The 22,326-nt window shown below is 37.2% G+C and overlaps 2 protein-coding genes across 3 annotated transcripts in view; one reads left to right on the forward strand and one right to left on the reverse strand.

Moving 5' to 3' along the window:
• LOC137996748 (proteasome assembly chaperone 1-like) overlaps positions 1-2,424 on the forward strand; it is a 7,321-nt gene extending 4,897 nt beyond the window's left edge. The window contains exons 3-4 of the mRNA XM_068842308.1: positions 638-774; positions 2,281-2,424. Of these exons, the coding sequence (XP_068698409.1) occupies positions 638-774; positions 2,281-2,358 (215 nt within the window). The 3' untranslated portion in view covers positions 2,359-2,424. The remainder of the gene's footprint in view (positions 1-637; positions 775-2,280) is intronic.
• A 1,005-nt stretch (positions 2,425-3,429) lies between these two features.
• LOC137996747 (mitogen-activated protein kinase kinase kinase 4-like) overlaps positions 3,430-22,326 on the reverse strand; it is a 30,416-nt gene continuing 11,519 nt past the window's right edge. The window contains exons 8-22 of one of the 2 annotated variants that reach the window (XM_068842306.1): positions 19,389-19,587; positions 18,481-18,630; positions 17,114-17,275; positions 15,554-15,687; positions 14,345-14,426; positions 13,378-13,456; positions 12,408-12,629; positions 11,728-11,994; positions 10,857-10,927; positions 9,641-9,757; positions 9,110-9,269; positions 8,284-8,406; positions 6,702-6,808; positions 5,548-5,727; positions 3,430-5,287 (exon numbers count right to left, since the gene is read on the reverse strand). In XM_068842306.1, coding sequence (XP_068698407.1) covers positions 5,279-5,287; positions 5,548-5,727; positions 6,702-6,808; positions 8,284-8,406; positions 9,110-9,269; positions 9,641-9,757; positions 10,857-10,927; positions 11,728-11,994; positions 12,408-12,629; positions 13,378-13,456; positions 14,345-14,426; positions 15,554-15,687; positions 17,114-17,275; positions 18,481-18,630; positions 19,389-19,587 — 2,062 coding nt within the window. In that variant the 3' untranslated portion in view covers positions 3,430-5,278. The remainder of the gene's footprint in view (positions 5,288-5,547; positions 5,728-6,701; positions 6,809-8,283; positions 8,407-9,109; positions 9,270-9,640; positions 9,758-10,856; positions 10,928-11,727; positions 11,995-12,407; positions 12,630-13,377; positions 13,457-14,344; positions 14,427-15,553; positions 15,688-17,113; positions 17,276-18,480; positions 18,631-19,388; positions 19,588-22,326) is intronic. The other variant, XM_068842307.1, reaches the window with a different exon arrangement.

Below are 22,326 nucleotides of genomic sequence, written 5' to 3' on the forward strand. Positions count from 1 at the left end.
TCTATCTAGTTGACTTTGTGGAGAGCATTTTGCAATAGATCACGCCATGATTTGCATGAGAGGTGGATTTGTAATTCTGAGACATAACGTGGTCCAGGACCTGGAAGCAGAGCTCCTGAAGATGGTTTGTAAAGATGTACATGTACATGTAGCTACTGAACCGGTACTCCAAGATGTTGAAGGAGAGCAGTTGACACGAGCGTCGAATGAAGCGCAGGATGCAAGACTGGATATACATGCACATGGTTTCTGGGAGCCCCAGCGATCAACCTTTTTTGATGTCAGGGTTTGTCACCCGAATGCTGAATCCTATAGGGACCTCGAGCCGCAGCAAATATATCGTCTACATGAGAATGAGAAAAAGCGTCAATACTCAAGTAAAGTGCTCGATATTGAACATGGAACATTCACCCCTCTAATTCTTACAATCCTAGTTAAGGTCACGGAAATTAACATGCTAATAATTAACAGCGTGGAAATTAAGGTTAACATAAATTAACACAACTGAAGTTAACATGAATTTGAAACATTTGCATTAATTTCCTATAACAATGTAAGCTTTTTCCATATTTTGCTGACTTTGAAATCCTCGCATCTGGAGTCTTACGTTTGGTTAAAAATTTCTTGTTTTTCTTAGTTTTGCAGTATTGTCAAATTTATCACCTTGCCGCTGCCTTGTTTGTATGTTATACTGAGTCATCGCAGGTGGATTCGCGGTCTGTAGAAGCTTTCCAGTTCCTTCTCAAAACATCCCCTCTTAACTCACTTCCTCAGGTAAGCCACAAAAGACTTGATGAAGAGAAAACTAATGGTAGTTTGTCTTAGGGCTATTTGCGAAAGAAAAATAATCTGCTGTTTGCATTAGCAAAAAGGTATGTTAGATTACATTAAATTCAGCTTCTTATGCTGTTCAGAAAATCAGTTTTGTTCAACCCATTCATCGCTGAAGTGGCCTCCATTAATGAGTAAAATCATTTGACATTAGACAGAGTAGAATCTATATTAATCAGTCACTGAAAAACTATGTCCCCATTAACCCTTTGACGTCCAAACCGGCCCAAACCGGCCAGACTTAGTATTTTACTCTTAATGCCAGACGATTTTACTAGTCAGTGGGGAACCCCTAGAATTGGAGTCAATGGGTTAAGTGGAATGAAAGCCTTACTAGTATCATGTTAGTGGCCCCTCACTCTTTATACCAGACTAAAAACCCTTCACTTCAGGCTACCACTTTGCTGAATGGATAGATAATGTGCATTATTATTCATTCAAAATATTTCCCCATTTCTGATTGGTTAAAACGACACGCATAATTCACCATAACCAGCTGCAGCCCGCTGCAGATTATTGAACTGATGACGTCAAATTATTGAACTGTTGACCGAAAAAAGCTGGGGACGAGATTGTGTTATTTTTGTTGAGCAGAAAAATGGCTGCGAGTAGGTTTAGAAGTTTAAGCGAAGAAAATATTTTGAATGAATAATAAAGCAATCATTGAATTCAGCTTTCGTAGAATATGAAGGATTCTGCAGATCTTGGAGGATGTTATCCACCTCGGCCTTCGGCCTTGGTGGATAACACCCTCCTCAACCTGCAGAATTCTTCATATCCTACTCAGCCTCATTCAATAATTGCTAAATATCATATTGGCACAGTAAATGTTGTGTTCTCACTTTGAAAGTATAGGTAATCACATGACATCAAGTTCAATTTGGAATAAATAAGTGGAAGTTAATATTTCAAAGACAGACAAAATTTTTTTTTTTTCTAGTGGCTTGCAGCGTTTGCTCCAGGTGATCCCAGAATCGCTTGCGCACAACGTAGGTCTCTGATTACTAGTAAATCATTCATTTGAAAACTTTGAAAAAAATTTCAAGTGCTTATTTATTCCAAACTGCGTCAGAAAAATCATGTGATTACTTAATTAATAATATACAAGAAAAAATTTTGAGGTACAATGTAGATTGGTTATTTGTCTTTCTTTGGTCATTAAGTTCTCAGTTTGTTCCCACCTTTGCACTCATTTACCTCTTTTCAGAAGTGCATTATCTGAAAAATTCCTTTCTCTTAGCTAATCAGAATGGGGAAACTTTTTCATTACAATTTTATTATCAATACAGTGTAACATTTGTCCTTTTACCTCAGAAGTGGCCCCTGTTGACAGGTAAAATTGTCTAACATAAGACAAGTGTCCTCTTTGGGAGTCAAAGGTCAAAGTAAAAATTGTTGCTTTTATTTAAAGTTTTCCCATTGTCAAAACCCTCTTTTTCCTGTTGACAGGCTTCCGATGATCAAGTCATGAGAGTACTCAAGTCATTAGGTGCTGGAAAATTAATAGAAACAAATATGTACACATAGGATGTTACAATAGTCATCATCATTGATGCGATCCACTGTGAAATAAATTGCAATTTGTTATTTCCAGTATTTTTCTCAGATTGCAGACATGCTATGATTGGCTAATTTAGCGGCCATATTTTACAGTACTACCCAATCAGGAGAGATACTATCAGCACTCGAAGATGTAAAATTCGAATCCCTGCACAGCCATGCGATATCCTCTAGGTACACTTGTCTAAAGGTTTTCTTGTATGTACATATACAAGGGCATTACTCTATTATACCGGTACTTCCTTTCCACCGTAAGTCTAAGTCATTGAAAGTGGCTTGGGTTGAACAGAACAGGAAAAATTCCAGGTTTAATTGCTCTAAGCAAGTAACAATATAAGTTTACTGGCCTGATAGGCAAGCGAAATTTCCTTCAGTAGTCTAGTACATACACATGTATTAAGTCTGTCAGAAAGTTTGAGGTTGCTAAAATTAATGATTATTCAAACTAAGAGTAAGAAGTTTTAAACCATGGATTAATTTAAAATCCAAGTATTCTGGTTCTTAGGGCAGGGCATGTAGTAGTCTCCTTCGCAGCCGTTTTTTGGATATCACGCAATGCTCCCCCCAAAGAAGGAGGGAGCGTTGCGTGACATCCAAAAAACGGCTGCGAAGGAGACTAGGCATGTAGGGCATGTAGTTCCCGGTGTTGTGGTCTGTCTTCTGTGATGTATCATGGTTGGGATGGTAAATGCTCGGAGAAATTAGCTACACCAAGCTACTCTAAAAATCAGAGGGTAAATAAAGATATATGATATGATATGATGATATATGACTTACTATATACTACATGTAAGTTGAGGAGGGCACGTCAAGCCAGCAATAGTCAAGTCTAGGCAAGTGAAAGTTGCTGGCCCAGTCTGGGAAAGTTGGGATCAACATTTTTTCTTGCCATGATAACCCCTCAAGAATTTCATTTTACATGCCTCTGTCTTGAATTCTTAAAACCTAGACAGGGTGCAAACAAGTTTTTTATGCAGCCACAGAATCTGTTAATTTGAACAACAAAGCTTTTTCTTTCATCAGAAAAACACAACTCAACTCATTTGGCATTAAACCCTTTATTTAAGAAAGTTCAAACTAGGGACTGTGCATTTTGTTTTTAAGTTAAAATCTATATAAATTATGTTTACATCCTGTGTGAACATTTTACTATTAAAATGACAGTCTCCACAAAAATACCTTTTTTTTATACTGCGAAAGCTAGAGATTATCCACAGCTACTACCAAGGTAAATGCTTTTGAAGTTAGAAATAATTTCACACCATTTGCCCCTACAATTAAAAATGCATTATTTATCCCTGGTAAAACCCTTCACCAATATTAATATTGGCAACACAACAAAACAACAATACGATTTGTTTAAAGAGGAAAAAGAATCATGCGGCATAACAATAAGGTGAAATCACCAAATTTGAGGTTTTAACGACAAGGTGAATGTATAATTGCGAATCTTTCATTCTATATTAATTTTTTACTCTGAAACTGCTCCAACGTATAAATTCAAATTCAAATTTAGGCCCAAATTGTATGAAGTGAACGAGATGACAACCACAAAAAAATTTAAAATTGTGCGAAGAGACGATTTTGTCCCCAGGCCATAGTAGATCTTAAAGCCCCTAAAGCGTCTCATTAATCTTTTTGGAGGTAAAAAATGTAGAAATAATTACTTTTGCCCCCTGAACACATAAGCACTGAGTTTCTCTATTCCGTCAAATAAATTAATTAAAAGTAACAGACACAAGTCATTATAAAACCAGATTAAAACTTAGGGTGTGTTTGATTGACCCTAATTCAGAATAAGAATATGTGGAGTAATGATTTTAAATGGTATGTCTGGCGTTTTCAAGCAACAAGGACAATAAAGACAATAGCATTTTTGCAGGTATTTGACAATTCTAATGTGAATCTCCATAAAAGCAAAGGATTCCTAACTTCATTCCACATATCCCTATTCAGAAATTTGGTCAATCAAACACAGCCTTAGACTCAGAAATTGCCTCTGATTGGAGAAAATTAACATTAAAAAGTCAAATATTGTATTGTTTCACACATTACTCTTCATTTATTTTAAATGTAATTCTTACCTAGAGAGGGTATGACAGGAATGTCCTTAGGCACCAATAGCAAGCTAATTTGACTAGCTCTAAAAGACCTTTTGACCCCCTTAAATTCACTCAAACAACAATGGTTTGTGGAATCTCTTTACAGCCTCCCGGCCAAAATCACTGGTTCACTTACATGTATAAGCAGACCTCTCCTTTTCTTAGTGATATTCCCGGTGTGGGAAGTTATAAAACATTGTAACTATATACAGTGCATTTTTACAAGCCACAAACAATGCAGCCAAGACGTTTTCTTCCTAAGACTGCAAGAAAAGAGGAGAAGCAAAATAGATTGTGGAAAACATTTTCTGCATGAAAAATAATCACAGGTTATGAAGCAACTTAACATGTAGTTACAAAGAAGTCTTTAAAAAAAGAAATAAAACTTGAATAGTCATTAAAAAACCCTGACTGTTAATTAAGTGGTTGATTGTGCACTGAGCACTAGCTTGCTCATACTCGTTAAAAACACAAAGTATTAAGAACATTTACAACTGCAATAATCCACTCTTGAAATGAAAGTAATATTTTAAAAGACTGATTTGCACTTTGACGTGCTTTATACTCTTACGAGGTCACTAAAATTTAAAACTCAAAGCACAGCATTAAGAATTTCAAAGTTTACAACCTTAAAAAGTGATGCATTGGTTGCATATGTTTAACATAACTACAAATTTTTCAATATTCTTCTTTTCACATAAGCATCATTTCAGCTAAGAGGTCCTCAACAGGATCAAAGCAATGGAATTTAATTCTTAACGACTGATGTGCTTGCATCTGTCTCTTCAGCAACACTGAAAAGTAAGAAAAAAACATGAATTAAATTTATGAAATTGGTGGCTTTAGACAACCGTCAGTTCCTAATCAAGTGCTACTTCCTGTGGAGCTTCATCATAATAAAGTAAATAAAACCCATGTCCGAAGCCCAACAACATTACAAGAAGGGGATCTGTGTGATGCCTTGCCTTTGGCTCTCCATTTTAAATACTCATGCAGATCTCCCAATTATGTTTTATTCAATTTTGATTGGCACAGCTTAATAACTAAGGAATACCTTGACAAATGGATCATCCATCAAGTCAATAGCTGTCGGTCGTGAGTATGAATCATGCAGGAAGCAACACAGAAGGAAATCTTGACCCTCCTCACTTAGATTTTCTGGGATATCAGGGGTTGCTCCTTCGCCAACTTTGAACATTATCACATAGTTATTGTCGCAATCTGGCCAGGGAGGCTGTGGGGGTAAAGAACTGGGTTAGTAGATAGAAAGAATTATCTTGTATCTTGGCAGTCAGCATTCCATTGCCTCTGCCTGCAATAAAGGAGCCTGCAAAATGGAGTAAGCATATAAGACCAAATTAAGCCAAGTACTTGTACTTTGGGGAAAGAACCATCGGTACTGTTATTCATTCTACAAGGAATTCTAGTTGCTCCTTAGCAGATACAGTAGATTCCATGTTGCTGTGCATCTGTTCAGTAATAGGTTAAATGTGGCAAGAACAAAAAAAATGGTGTTCTTTCCACATTTTGACGTCATCTGTGATCTAAAACCAACATTTGACTTGATTTGTGTTAAATGTTAATTTCAGTTTACAGTGTCCCCAATTAGTGCTCCAGCGCTAGAACGACTAGACACTTAAATAAAGTTCCTTTCCTTTCCTTTCCTTTTTATTAGGGAGCTTAAGCACGCACGTTTTTGAGACACAGACGGCAACCAGCTTTTTACACTAATCATCTCTATTAAATGGAGAAAAGATGCTTATCAATGTAAATGTGGTTATGTGAAGAAAAAGGTTAAAAGGGAAAACAGCTCGCTTCCGGTTGCAGTCCGCGTCTCAAAAACAGGTGTGCTTAAGCTCCCCATTACTGAACAGAAGCGAGGCAACACAGAATCTACTGTAATGAAGATTTAGCTTTTTGATGACGACATCAGCATCTGTCCTCCAATAGATCATAGGTGAGAACCAATTAAAAAGTGTGTGCATTATTGAGAATTTATACAACATTGGTTTAACTGACGTATGGACTTAATGTTCTGGAGCTATAATAAATGTCACTCGCACACTGAAGAAGAACCTCTGCATGTATAGAACTTCCCGAGGCAAGATTTTGCATAACTTATAACATTCCGAAATGGCATTGCCAATGGATCTTCACACCAGAAATTGGTCAAACTAAAGAATGCCTGTAGCCTCAAGGTTAAGTTACCTTCCCAGTTGCCATTTCAACCACCACGCATCCAATGCTCCAGATGTCGGCAGCTCGTCCATATCCCGCACCTTTGTCTAACGTAATCACCTCTGGGGCCATGTATGCTGAAATAGAGCACATCTGACCCATGGGTTTCAATAAAATTTGAAGTTGGCTGCCTTGAGTATAGTAACTGACTGTTGTCATTGTCAAAATTAAGTTTATTCTTTAATTTAACCCTTTCAGCCCCGATAGTGCCAAATGGCACTTATAGATTTTACTCTGTCTAACGCCAGACGATTTTACTCGTCAATGGGGAACCCCTCGGGGCTTAAAGGGTTAATGATGTGGTTTTGATTGCTTAAGGTGGCTTACTACAGCTTTCTGAAGAAAAAGATCAAGATTTTGAAATCTGTCAAATCAAAGCAACAGGATGTCTCTTCTGAAGTGTTAGTCACTGCAATAATTATTGATGTAAAATGTAATTTTACCTAAAAAATAAATGCTAAATATAGTGACCAAGCTCCGAAAAGGGGGACTGGAAACTAGACATTTCAAAGGCCTTTTTCTCAAAACCTAGCTGTACGACCAAGGTCAAAATTTTGGGACTTAATAAACAATATGAAGGTGAAAGCATCAACATTTTTTTAAAAAGATCTATCAGACACTTTTTCAGTTTATACATACTATCAAAATTGACGAAAATCGGCATTCTTGCCAAATTGCGAAAAATTAAACCTGTTTTACAGATTTAACTATTTATTTCTATAAATACTGTAATTATTTTTTTCTGCTAAGCAAATCCTGAAGTTTTAAGGTGGGGTTGTATGGCTAGTTTTTGAGTAAAAGACCTTAGAAATGTCTAGTTTCCAGTCCCACTCCAGGAGTGCGGTCACTATATTTAGCATTTTCCCCTGATTTGCATTCATTTGTTAGGTAAAATTACATTTTACATCACTTGCAGTGACTAACACTTCAGAGGAGACAACCTGTTGCTTTAATTTCACAGATTTTCAAAATCTTGATCTTCTAAGTTTTCTTCGCCATCTTGACCCATAATTTGACACCTTAAACATCGTCTCACTGGCGTTAGGGGTCAATGGGTTAAGGTTTGAAAGGGTTCAATTTAGGGACAAAGGAGCCAGCTTCTCTGAGTGAAGTAGGCATCACTTTTTGTCAGCTGTTGGTACGGCATGACTATTCTGGCAGTCAGGGGTAGGGGTGAAGGGTAGTATAGTTGAAAAATTGTTTCAGCTACGGTACCCTTCAACCCCTACCCCTCACCCCCAGAATAGTCATGCCGCTGTTGGTACAAAGTGAAAACCACTGCAGTGACTGACAACTTCTTTGCCAAGAAGAAATGGCAGGATTAAGATAATTAAGTGAATGCAAGTAAGTGTCCAGCATGACTTCTCTCTACCAGTTCTTTGACTGGAAATGTCACACTGCAGGAGTTGAAGCAAAAGCTTTCATACACATTGTTTTCCAGGCACATTTTGTCAAGTGAAAGTACTAAATGACAAGTTGCTTTTTATGACATCCAGGACAAATAGTTGCTGATAATAAATCATAGTAAAATTCACGTCTTCAGGACCCTTACCAACTGTTCCTCGCATGTTGCTTATCTCTCCATAATTGGTCTGAAAGGGATTTTTGAGTTTGATTGATGACCCAAAATCACCCAGTTTGATGTAACCATCAGATGAGACAAAAATGTTGGCACCTATAAAATTATTATAACGAACAGTAAGTATGGATAAAAAAACTCTGTAACAAGCCCACTTCATTTTAAAAAAATGCCACAGTATCGTGAAATACTGACGAAAACATCAACATTATCCACTCAGCAGGCATTTTGGAAGACACATTACTAAGTGGCCAAAAAAGAGTGCATGCCGGGGAATTATGCGGAATACCAAAATTACTGAGTGTTTAGAAATGGGTGCTTGAACTTAAAAACTGTAGCTAAATGCTACAAGCTAACAATAGGCTAGGACCTGAACTGCAGCTGTGTGCTACATTTATTAATTTAAACTGAATACATTTGCCATAATTCTGGAAAATACAGCTGCCAACACAAGCACCTGATAATGGTACATACATGTAATTATGTACTACTGAGGCAAAATTGTTTCAAAAAAATTGCTTGAATTTGCTTTTACTTATCACAGCACATATCAATCTTTCAACTCGGTTTTAGACGATTAAGGAATAGCACCTTACCCAAACTTCAAAACAAAACTATCATGACAATCGTTCGTTGTCAAGTGCATTCACAAATAAGCTAATGAAGCCTATTTACAAAGAAAAATGATTGTGGCCTTTGCGAAAATTAATTACCGGTAATAGAAAAAACGCCAAAAAGCTCATAATGCTCCCAGCCAGTCATTGTTATAGAGTGACACTAATTAAAACAAAAGCCTTGCCTTTAATATCTCTGTGAACAATGCCCTTCTCATGCAACACACTCACAGCAACAAGTATTTGATATGTATACTTTCTGATCATGGTTTCTGGTAGGCCAAGCTTCGCTACATCTGATATAGTACCATCAGCACAGTACTCCATAAAAATGAACATCTCATCCTGTGAATGACATTGAAGTGGATTTGTGGATTTGACATGACCATGTAATTATGACCTACATGTAATAAACTGCATGGCAGGCATTTGAAGGGGAAGGAAAAGGGAGACCCCGAAGAGAAAGAGGAGGGAGCGAGGAAGAAGGGAAGTGAATGCCTGCAAGTTCAAGGGTTAAACAATATCAATAAATTTTAGAAAAACATAATAAAACAGATCTCAGTGTCTAATGATGTACTGTAAAATAGTCTTGAAACTGAAAAGAAGTGGACGTGGACAAGTCAAACCACCATTTTCGTTTATTCTTTATTAACATTAAATATTAAATTTTAACATTTTACACAACACTTAAAACCGAGAAATATTAAAGTTCTTACCCTATGTAGTTCAACACCATAGTACCTCACCAAGCTCTCATGCCTGATGCCTTCAAAGTTTTTTATTTCATCAGCAAGGTCTCTGATTTCGCCATGATCATTAGGTTGAAACTTGATCTAAAAAAAGATACAGTCACGCATCAAAATTATTATTCAAGACATGTAAACAATACTAATAATTCTAGCAGTCATGACACATGCAGACCAGTTACCCATTATTATTTTTACAAGCAGCAGTCAGGCCAGATTGGCACTTAAGCCAGGGAACTCTGGACTGCAAGTCACAACAAGTGACAACATTCCCCCTGGAATTACTATTAACCCTTTTGCATGTGTTTTTTACCATAATAAATTACTAAAAGTTGAGGCCAAATTTGACTGAATGAACCACTGAACTCTTAAATATTGGTTTTGAACAGTACAATGCTGTATGAACAAAGATAAAAGAGATTGAGATGAATTAGCTACAAATGTCCTGTCGTTTCAAATGCTGGTATTCATATCTTAGGCAAGGTAAGTCACATATTAAGCCACAGTGACTGAGCCCCACGTGGCTGGAGATTGTCTTGGGTTTCAGTAGCCTAATGCAACTGAGAGTTTTGATACTCCACCTGGATGGGATGCTTGAGTTAGTGGTTGTTGCTTACCCCTAGTAGTATATAGCCAATACTGAAGTCATTTTAATATACACCTGGGTGGAGTTTGGAGTTTCTGTCCAAGGAAACACAAGAGCAAAGCCAGGCCTTGTTAACCAACAACCCTATGCTTTTGAGTAGGATGCACTGACCACTACACCACTCACAGTGCTTCCACTTGAGCTGCATTAATTAAATTTTCGTTGTTTGATTTCATCAACAAAAGCAAAATGAGAGATCAGTGAAGTTCAAAAGTTTCTAAGGAGATTTTTTTCCTCTATAGATGTAATTAATATAATTTTCATTATTATTAACCCATTGACCCTCCTAGCAGTGAGACTTAATAGATGTTACTCTGTCTGGCAGTTCAGGAGTCAATGGGTTAAATTCACCCAGTCTCCTTTTTTAACCTTATAACTTCTTGAATAACCTGTAATAGAGGTATTGCAATGTGAAAAAACTACCTGGTGACATAAATTGACTTTTATTACTCATAGTTCTAACTTTGTGCTCCACTTTGCTAAGAACAATAATTTTGGTCTTATCATTGTTAGCTTAAAGTTAAATCAAGCCACACTCACCTGTTTTACAGCCATCATCTCACCAGTGTCTAAATTAACACAAGCATAAACCTTCCCAAACTGACCTTCACCTGTGTTGTAAAACAAAAGAAACAAAATAATAATACAAATAAACTAGGTGAAAATAACTGAAGATTATGGCAAATGAGATGCATGGTCAATACTAATAATTCTAAGCCCAGTGAAAAATCTGTCAGTGATGATGCAGACAAAAGTAAGAGAAAATCTGAGTACTTCTAACACAATATCTACCAAGTCACAAATTCTCCAAATTCAAACTCTCTGAATCTTAGCCTGATGCCACAGTTTCGAAAATATTGAAATTCAGAATTTTAGCCAGGGCTCAAAAAACTGCATTCTCTTCACTCTCACCAATACTTGTGCCTAGTGATGACTGATTGGGTGTGAAAATTACAATACCTAATTTAAACTTGGCATGTACTTTGATAGCAAAAATTATTCTTAATATTATGATGGATTAGAAAATTATGTCTGTTGTCATCTACCCAGTCACAAATTCTCCAAATTCAAACTCTCTGAATCTTAGCCTGATGCCACAGTTTTGGAAATATTGAAATCCAGAATTTTGGCCATGGCTCACAAACTGCATTCTCTTCACTCTCACCAATACTTTTGCCTGGTGATTACTGATTGGGTGTGAAAATTACAATAATTTAAACGTGACATGTACTTTGGTAGCAAAAATTATTCTTAATATGATGGATTAGAAAATTATGTCTTGATGTTAACTTTAACAACGTACAGTCATGTAAATTGATTCTTAGTTTTTCAAAGCCATACTCTACACCCCTGGTTTACTTTTACTTCCTGATGTGGTGTGTGGACGATTGCTGACGATCCCATCACTTACCAATCTTATTTCCTCGCTGCCACTTGAATGGAACCTTCCTATTTGATATGCTTGCTAGTTCTTTGACAATGTCACGGCGTCTGTTACTCATGCGCCCAATCACATGCTTTTTGTACAAAAACTCATTTCTTTTGGTCTCCATCTTCCTCAAGGAGTGACGCACTTTCTCCAGCCATGGAGTGCCTGGTTCTGCCACAAAACTGTCTTTATGTTTCCCACTTTCTTTGTCAACTTCTTCCCCACTTTCACCTTCACCATTGCTTGCTGCTAAAGGAAAATGTGTACAAAATCAATACCAGGAAAACATGAAATGTGATGTGGAATGTGTAAAATCAATACCGGTGTTCATACAAAGAACTGCTAGTAATTGGCAAGGACTTTTCAAGAACAACATTTTATTTGAATTCATATGCACTCATACACGAACAGAAAGCCTTCACAATGAAATTACTGTAAGACTCTCCAGGCTCCACAATGTGAATGAAGAACTTTAACACAAGCTCCAGCAATCAACTATAGCAAACTCTATGCCAGTAGAAAGAAAGCAATTTTCACCTGCCTAAGTATTCTTTTTCTGCTAATGCCCAGTGTTACCAACTCAGTGAAGATGGTTAACAGAGCAAACAGGAGAAAAGCCAGAGCAAAAAACTCTTCCAAAACTACAGGCAAAAGGTACTAACCATTGGTTTTGACATCTGCAGCCAGACTTTGAAACTGTTGCTTGAAAACAGGGTCTGACATTTGCCGACGAGTACCATGAGCCTCGTCTACATCACTTAGGTCCCCTGGAGATTTAGGCTGTTTTCCCACTGGCCACGAAATAGCCCTTGACAAACCTGAAGATGCAGATCCACCTCTTCCAAACACAGGCGATGAACAAGCTGGGCTTTGAGAACGATATGCTGAAGGCAAAATATGGAATTGATTTAGATACTTTCAGCTTTTAGTTACTTAAATTAATGCAGATAAGAAAAAGAAATCTGCAACACAATGACATTATGGAATGTTCCTTTTCACGTTAATATTTTAACATCCATACCCTCCCCTCCATCCAATAAAGGGTTTGTATAACATTACCCTACCCACCACTCCTGTAATTCCATTTTGGGTCCATAATGTACCCATCAAAGATAAGCAAACCATCAAACGTGTTTGCAATCGATACATTGACATCAAAGAGTCAAAGCCTTGGTCAAAACCATGTTCCTTCTATGGTATTAATTTTGGCACCTTCTTAAGTAATATTGTGTTACCTTGTTGGTGACTAAAAACCCAATAAGACTAACTTTCATATGTTTCCTCTTTCCTCTTTGCAGGTCCCATTGACCTCCTTTGGGAGAGGGATGGATACAATCTTCTTGGAGTGATCACAAATCATACACCGGCCAGCCCATGAAATGCCACTTATAAAATCTATTTGAAATGGTATTAGGTTAAGGTGCAAACCCAAGCCACTTCCACAGTTTCACAATAGTCAGACACATTCAATTGGAAGAAATGAAAATTGCAGGAATTCCAATTTACCAGGTAAGACCCACACAACCCTTAGCTCTCGAATGAAGAGTTTCAGAAATCAGTCATTTTTTTATTTGGATTGATACTTGAGTTACACCAACAGGACATCATGATTATTATGATGTTATTTCTCACCAGGGCTAGTAAGTCCACTGCAGCTTTCAGCACTGCCAATCACATGACAGATGCAAGCATTGATTTGCTTCTTTAATTCCTAAAAGAAATTACAAAAATAGTAATTCAATATGAATAATGTTGATCAATTTTGACGACAATGATTACATTTCTTATGACTCAAATGAAAACCCTGAGTCTAACCATGATCATACTGGTGTACTTAAAAGGGCAGCACTTTCTTCAAGGATATTATTAACCCTGTGGCGCCCAAACCGACCTAAACCGGCCAGACTTAGTATTATACTCTGTCTAACGCCAGACGATTTTACTCGTCAATGAGGAACCCCTGGGAGTCAATGGGTTAAGACCTTAACAGTTGGTTGAAACCTGCATTCTCCTGCTGAGAGTCAGACACTCAACCTACAGAGTCAATGGGTCTATGACCATTGGGATTTGAATGGGGGGATGTACAATAATATTAGAATGCTGGTTTTATATGGATAGGGAAAAATTGATTGACAACAGATTAAACCCACATGCCTGGTCCAAGAATTGCAGAAAGAACATAGGACATGATTTTTGGGAAATTAGTCCACTTTTCACGATCACCTAGGGTTGGATGAGGGCCGAAAGAGTAGCATAGAAACATCAACTAAAACTGTACAATAGAAAATAATTATGTCTGTTTTATAACTGGATATATTAACTAGAAATCTACCCGTAGTTACATTACTTATAAGAAAATTTCTCAATCCAACAAATTCAAATTCTTGATTTTTTATATTTTTTTGTTAGTAGTCATGCTTGATCCAAGAACTGAACCAAGGAAAAGTTTTTGGGAAGTCAGTCCACTTTTAACTTTGATGTGGACAAGGGACACAAGAGTAGTGTAGATGTGGTGGTGAAATTTTGTTTTTGGTTCACAGATTGCAGATGGTTGTACATAGTACATGTACAGCTACTTTTAATTAGTATCTACATGTACCTGAAATTTAGTCTCGGATATAAAGGTCAGCATCTTGGGATCACAGGCAACAGTAAGGAAGTCTAAACCTTGGTTCGCCCATCTGTAAAAATGCATCAAACACAGTCAAACATAAACATTATGATCACTAAAAGAACTGGAATATCATATCATAGACAGCTTCAGTGACAGCTTGTCAAAGAAAAACAACATTACTACTGGTAATACAGTTCCCATACGTCCACTGAAGTTAAGTCCTGTTGGATGGGGTTAATATGTGGATGGGTGACCATCCAGGAATATCCCGTGCAATACATTCTGGAGAATCATGTTCATTGGTGGATTGGTCATGAACCACGCCTCCCACCTCTGCAATCATGGTAAGTGGGCTACGTTTACAGTCAATCTTGACCTGACCTAAGGGTTTTCTCTGGGTACTCCAGTTATCCTCCTTCATCAAAATAGATTCACAGGTAATTGATTTTCTTCTGGCTGTATTACTGTGCTCTGACATCAGACATGGACCGTATACAGCAGATGCCAGAGGTGTCTTACTGTACAGTATGTATGCTTTTTGCCTAATGTCATGAACCGCATATAGGCCCAGAAAAGCCCCTACGCAGAGCGGTTAAGTAATATTAGATCATTATTGCTTGAGGTAGATTCAACACCTTTGAATATTTACCCCCTCAATCACGTAGTGTTAAGAAAATCACAACTTTTGGTTCATTAACAAAATAACACTTCCGAATATTATTGAAAGCAAAGTACCTAATAAGATGTGCTCTTGCCCATTTTACATGTATCTTTAAGGACTATAATAGTCTATTGCCCTTCACAAAGAATATGAGGGCTACTTAGCACTCGTGCCACAGTGACCCAAACATTTATCAGCTTTTTTATGGCTAATATTTCTCTGATTACAGAAACCAGAAGGCTTAAAGTTAGAAACTGTCGAGAATTCTTAATGAACTTCCCGAGTGTTTATATGAGGCTGTGCAAACATGGAAAAAAGTCCTCTGTTGCTTTTTTTTAAATATTTCTCAGATGTTCTTCAGTTGATACATGCTCATATTTCCTACCAGCCAATCAAAACGTGCATCTGGCAACACATAGCCAATCAAAATTCATGTGATTTCACAGAAGCATTTATATACTCTCATCTAAACACAGCTATTGACCAATGAGAGTGTGCATACTATCCTAATTATTTTATAAAATAAAATATACCTTGGTCTTGTGCCTCTACCCCTTTCACATTTTGACGTCACAAATGTCATCCATTGGCGAGCAAATGCAAGCATACTGTGCCCAAGAGTATCCTTCATGGCCCCAATTACAAGTCGTGCCACCTCTTTCAGGTACTTAACCGAAAAAGTAAACATGTCAGCAATGAGGCAAATATTAACCCATTGACACCTCAAATGCCCTAGGACACCCCCAGTTGACTTGTCTCACTCCCAGGAGTCAATGGGTTGATAACCTTTGCGATTTTACACACTGTATCTCCAAATTCCAATTACATCTGAGTGTATTAAAGTTGTAGCAGTCAAGAGAACAGTGGGTATACTACTTGTAATTGAATAATCTGAAGTGTAAGATTTCGTCTTGTAATTGTAGGGAATTGTGCATGTGCAGTTGCACAATGTATGCAGTTTGTAAATGTAAGATATGTCGTGTGTGAACAGAAAGTGACAGCCCTGACAAATCACTTGACTCTGACAATGACTTCCGCACAGTGCAGGTTGTCAAAGCATCAGTCACTGTTAACAACAACTGTTACAGTCCTTCTCAGGACTACTGTCACCCAGATGATCTGACTTAATAATCACAGTTTAGCACTTATTCTAACTTATCTAACTTATTGATGCCTAAAAGGCAATAACTAAACCAAAAGGTTTACAGTGTAGTTGCCAGATTTGCAAACAAGAGCTCTGAGTTTGAACTATAATAATTTATTTGTAACTGCATATTATTGACACAGTTACGCCTTCTGTTTACATTATAATTATTGAACAAGGCGATTAACATAACGGAATTGTTGAAAATGATGGAATGTGGTTTCAACTGTCGTGTTAATGTCAAAACTCTATCAATTTGATTACCGTTCCTATTTTGGCACCAATTTTGACCTCCTATCAAAGATTCTAAAATGGTGAATCTCGCACACAGAGCAGGGCCCACTGCATTATAGCAACTGTGGCTTTGTGTAAACACTTTAAAATAACCTAATTTTCTGAGTCATGAAACTGGGTCATTCTCAAACTGTGTTTGTATAAATGCTGCTTAAATTTGCCCTCTGTGGTGAACCTGAAAACAATACCTCTTGCTACTTGGAATGCTTATTAAATGCCACAATGTGTATTGCTTTCTTTATAAAAGACAGCACATGCTTTAAATTTGAAATACTACTATGAATTTAAAAGAAGACCTTCCAATTATTATAAGAATACTTGTACAAGAATATATTCACTGCTATTCTTATCTTTCTGCAGTTCCTTCACAAGCAATTATAGTTCTGTGCATACATAACAATACAGCATTAATGGACAACACCTAATGTACAATCCATTACTCTGGTTACATTCTTGCTGTTTTAAGTGTGGGTGCCCATATACACGAGTTCAACAAAATAGTCTCAGACTGGTAGTTATCTATAGCTACTGTAGTGGATAACTAATAAAAATAATATTATTGATTTTGATTTGTCAAGTCAATAGGGTCATCCTCCTTATAAACAAATGAAGCTGTAGAACAAATTGATAACTTTTCTTAACTTTTTGTATTCACCTCAAATGCAAAGTTGTAACACAAGTGCATGGTTTCTGTGTAAGTCTGGTAAACAATGGCCTTCTCTCCTTCGTCCATGTCAAACATGCTGTCAAGGTCCAAGTTCTCATCTACTCTTTCAATGGCCCTAATAATTCCTTCACGCAAGGACATACAGGCATCCTACAGAAAAGCAAAAGAGAGTTGAACATTTTCCCCCCAGAAGAAAAAGGATTTGATTTGATTTGATGATATTACAGGGGCACTGTCATGCTTAACTTGCTGTTTTAAGGTAAAAAATGGGTCAAAATCTAAACAATTAACACCTTAGCTCACAAAAACATTCCTGACAACCAACTTACAAGATATGAAATACATTTACGTTTTTAATTTTTGGTGTCTTTCTGAAGACACTGTCTCCAAACTTGAAAAAAACTGGCCAGTTTTTTCAAGTTTTAATCGATTTCCAAACTCTCCATCCTTGGCTGCAACCAACAAAGAATTGCTTCAGTGCACTTCAGTGGTCATTGGCAACAAAACTGCAGCATGATGTTTTGGTTTTCATTGAGGCAAGGAAGTCTTTTGATGTTTTGAAGTTTGACTAAAATAGTGCGACACTGCCCCTAACTTAAACAACGACATCCATTTTAACTACCGGTACATTTGTACCACTGGCTGGTGGTGATAATTTTGAATTGTCTCAAGCAATAATAATGATTGCAATTATTATTATTGTGTGGTTCATTTGGCAAGCATGCTCTGACAAAGAGGAATTTTCCTTTTGCAAGGAAAAACTGCCTTCTGATGTTCTTTCAAACTGATGTTTGGTCTGTATAATGTGCTCACGGTAACAATCATTGCATAGGAAAAAGTTCATAGGGTTCCCTCCTGTACTGAACGAGGAACTAGGAACTAACACTAAACTAAGACAGGGGACAGCTATGTTCATATTTCTCCAAACAAGAGTAACATCAAACTACATCTGAGCATCAACCTAGTTGCAGTGTAACCCTTTACTTTAATTAACCCTTTCACCCCTAAACTGGCCTAACCCAGCCATACTTAGTCTTTTTACTACGTCTTATGCCAGACGATTTTACTTGCCATTGGGGAACCCCCAGGAGTCAATGGGTTAATAAGTTCCAAAATCTTCTCAACAAGATGGGAAATATCCCGGTACATCATGTCACACCATCACTCACAAAAACTGGATCAATTTTATTTACCCTATAATACACAGTGTAACTAGGTTTCTCATAATTTTATGCATATAAATTTGAAATTTCATTCCTCTACTGCAGAGAAACTTATCTTTTTACAGTTTTTGCTCCAAAACTGCTCAAAACACTTTCAAAAAGCAGTAAGGGAAAGACAAATCAAGTACCAACCTGCAGCTCCTCCAATGCTTCTGCAATGGCCTGGTGACTTGACGTCCTCGGCTTGACAATACTCACAGACAAACTCATGCTCTCCAGAAACAACTTACGCTGCACATCCAACTCCTTGGAGTTTTGCACCACCAGAATCATACCACCCACCTAATATCAGGACAAACATTTAACAACTGTCCTGCGAAATTGCGCGGAATATCGCCTGATACTTAGCCAACGAGGCTGTAGGCTGAGTCGGCTACATTAGGCAATATTCCGCAAGATTGAGCAGGATAAGAATTATTGTTTTATTATTCAACACATTGATGACAAAGCACAATTTTCTATGTTTATTCGAACAAAAAAAAGCTGGAAAAACTACAATTTTTCTCCAGGACACACAAAATTATGTATATTCCAGGATACCTGTTGAATACACATGACGAATATTGAGCGTGCTATGACCATATTTGGACATTGTCACAATGTGTTGAATAATAACACTTAATATGTATACTGAAAAAAGGACCAAATGAAAAGGTTCTGTAAATTGGAAGCCAAGATTGAGGAATAAGTTACTGTAAGGGAATTATTTATTTCTTTGAATCTTACTTAACTTGTAAAGAGTACAGCAAAATTATTGGATGGGGCCATTGCTATTAAATTTTATTGAAGGCACTGAATGCCCAAAATAATACAATATGATACAATACAAAATGAAAGAAATGTATATTAATTTGAAGTGCATGTTTCTGATGGAAGAAGTGAGTGATCCTCACACTTTAATAACTGGAACATTTAAGCAATTTGTCTTTTATAAAAACCTGAAAAGTTCAGGCAGATTAACAACACAAACTGACAAACCACACTGGCTTTTTTGTCAATAAGATTACTGACATTGTATTCTGCTTGATTAAGGTGTGTACCTGTATGTCAGCTAAACCTATAGCAGTATCCATTGTTGGATTCACAGTGACAGTCTTGCCTGTCCATGATACTGGGGTTTCACTGCCACTTACAACATCATGGGATGACATGATTAGTAGATACCCCAGACCGTCAGAGACAACTTGGTCACCAAGTTCTTCCTGAACACAGCAGGAATTCAGCAGGTGAATAATTTGGCTGCAACGACGAAAGAATAATAATAAAAATAATAATAAGCTTTTTTATTTATTTATTTATTTATTTATTTATTTATTTATGACAATCATAATTCCTTAGAACACAAAAGAAGCCCTTGATTGTTTTAATAGCATGAAATTGCTAGGTTTTTCTTGCCGGCTGCAAGAGGCAAGTAATTAAGTTCTCCCACACTGAATGGGGAGCCTGGTACAAGGAAAGGTATCAGTTTTCACATTAAGTCATGTGATTCCATTTTTGTGTCTAATAACATGCTGTTGCATTGTTGTGTAACAGACACAGCAATGGCAGTTGTGAAGGAATAGAAGATGAGTAAAACAAGAGGATACATGACAGTCCCACAAAAAATTTGTAAAAAAAGCAAGACAGAGTTAAGGACGGTGCCACCTACTGTTATGGCGCATATGTTCTGTGCATCACGCAATCATTTTGTCATGCGCAGTGAAGCACTGACTTTATATTTTCCAAGTTAAATTATTTTTCTGATTTTTTTTCATCAAAATGCCTTGGAAGATTTATTAGGTTGCAGTGTGAAACACATGTATCAGTCTTGTAGCAAAATAGCAAAACAAAAAAGAAATTGTAATGGCACAGTAATGTTGTCTGTAGGACAAATTTCAAGAAAAAGCTAGAAACAATGATCGATCAGAGTGAGAAAGTGGACAGTTTCAATTGCACCACCTTTATTACGCCCACAACTCAATAATAAAACAGGGCTATTTATCATCGAAATCAAGAAAAACCAAATGTAGTACATGTAAATTCTTCTAAGACAACCACACAGGGACTGGGATTAGTACTTTCAGTGCAATAATTACTATTGTTCACAAAATTACCATGAAGCATGAGGCACGTATTTTTTGTTTTTGTTCAGTCTGTACAATAGGCTGCCACGAAGACCGACAAAAAGGACATTCAATAACGGATGTAAGCAACACAAAAATTAGTGAACAAATTTTATAAAGCTTTACAACAGCGTTGTAAAATGTAGTTAATGGAGCATGACTCGTTAGAGCTATCCTCCACATATCACATTATTTCGTAAACATTACACAACGCAAATGAGACATGAATGGATTTTATCCTTTATCTGGATTGGCAAAAAGCAACAAATATCCCCATTCATGTCGCATTGAGCGCTACACAAGTTGTTTGTATTAGATGGAACGTTAGTCACCATTGGCTTAGTCCTAGGCATTAGTCTCAGTATAAAAGGTCTAGTAAAGTCTAAAGTATCACTCTGCAAGCTCTATAGTTACCTGTAAGGTGTACCTTTACTGTTTACAAATTTTATTCCGACCCTCCCTCCCTTAGGAGGTTTTGTTAAGGTCAAGTTTAATAAATTCGGGTTCACCTCTCGGAACACGCTTCAGTTAAGTCTCACAGTGACTTCCCCAAGCTTCGGTGTTTTTCATGCGAGGCCATTTTACGCTCTCTATCTGCCTTTGTTCTTGTCTGATCTAGCACGTGCCGGCGGAGTCGGCTCGTAGTGCTGGGGAGATTAGGAGGCTTGAGCTATTTTTACCCCCTACACTCTTTCCATTATAGCGCGATGCTGGCCGGAGGTTTAGCTCCTAGTGCCGTGGAGAGTTAGGCTTGTATATCATTATTTGCCTTTTACCGGCCTACAACTTGTCCAATCCGGTGCGGTTCGCCTCGTGCATCAGGAAGATAAGTTCAGGCTTTTAGTCACGCTACGGAACTCATCTGTCACGCCGATTGTGAAGCGGTGTCCCCCCCTTTTACGCCAACATTGTCTCTTGCATTTTGTTATTGTAGTGTGTCTTAACTATAAATACCCGCGGGAACTGCAACATTAAATGGGTTTAAAAGGCCTTCAAAGGTAAGAAAGCTCACCACAAGAAACAACTGACAATGCAAACACCTACATGTAGGTGATCACTTTGAAATAGCACTATACAGGTTGGATTCCATTGCAGTGTGCCACAAAAATCACATAGATTTCTCACTCCAAATATACTTGCAACGTTACTCTGGTCACTTAAGAGCTGCTACCAAAAACAAGACTCCGATCTTTCCAAAGAATCAAGGAAATATCCCCTCACCAAATAGTGAATATCCCAGAGTGCAACACAAAAACAGGTACAAATTTCTTTATTCACTGGGAGGAGTGAGACAAAATTGCAAAAATCAATCCACAAAGTGTTGGGAAAAAAACAATTTAACTTTTAAAATTACATGGTGACCCCTATTTTTATTATCAAATGAATATAAAATGAGAGTTTGAGGGCCATTGAAATTGGGATTAATTCTTGGGGCAGTGAAAAATTGATAGAGGGTGCTTCTTAGTAACTACAGAGCAGTGCTGACAGGCTCAAAAATGGCTCTGTCTTCATGTTTTTGTAATTAAAAACACATTTATAGATTGAGTCATCCAGTCGCAATTTGCTATTCGTTTTAAAGACCATTAACATTCTTGCTTTACTGTAAGTAAACATTTGTACCAATAAAATCTGTGAAAAACTCATGTTTCTTTAAGCAAAAAAATCTTAGTGTCCACTTTTTCAAAAATTTAAAACAAACCTATTTATCTCTGAAAAATGCATGGTTACCCCCTATTTTCATTTCACATTCCAATAACCCAGACTAAGATATACTTTTCTGCATAGTCAAACCCTGCAGAAAAAATTTCCTATTATTAGGTGGCACCATCCTTAAGAATCCCATCCGGCGATGGCAGACCAATTCCCTACATTTATT

Source organism: Montipora foliosa, chromosome 3, assembly GCF_036669935.1.
Source record: "Montipora foliosa isolate CH-2021 chromosome 3, ASM3666993v2, whole genome shotgun sequence".
NCBI classification, from domain to species: domain Eukaryota; kingdom Metazoa; phylum Cnidaria; class Anthozoa; order Scleractinia; family Acroporidae; genus Montipora; species Montipora foliosa.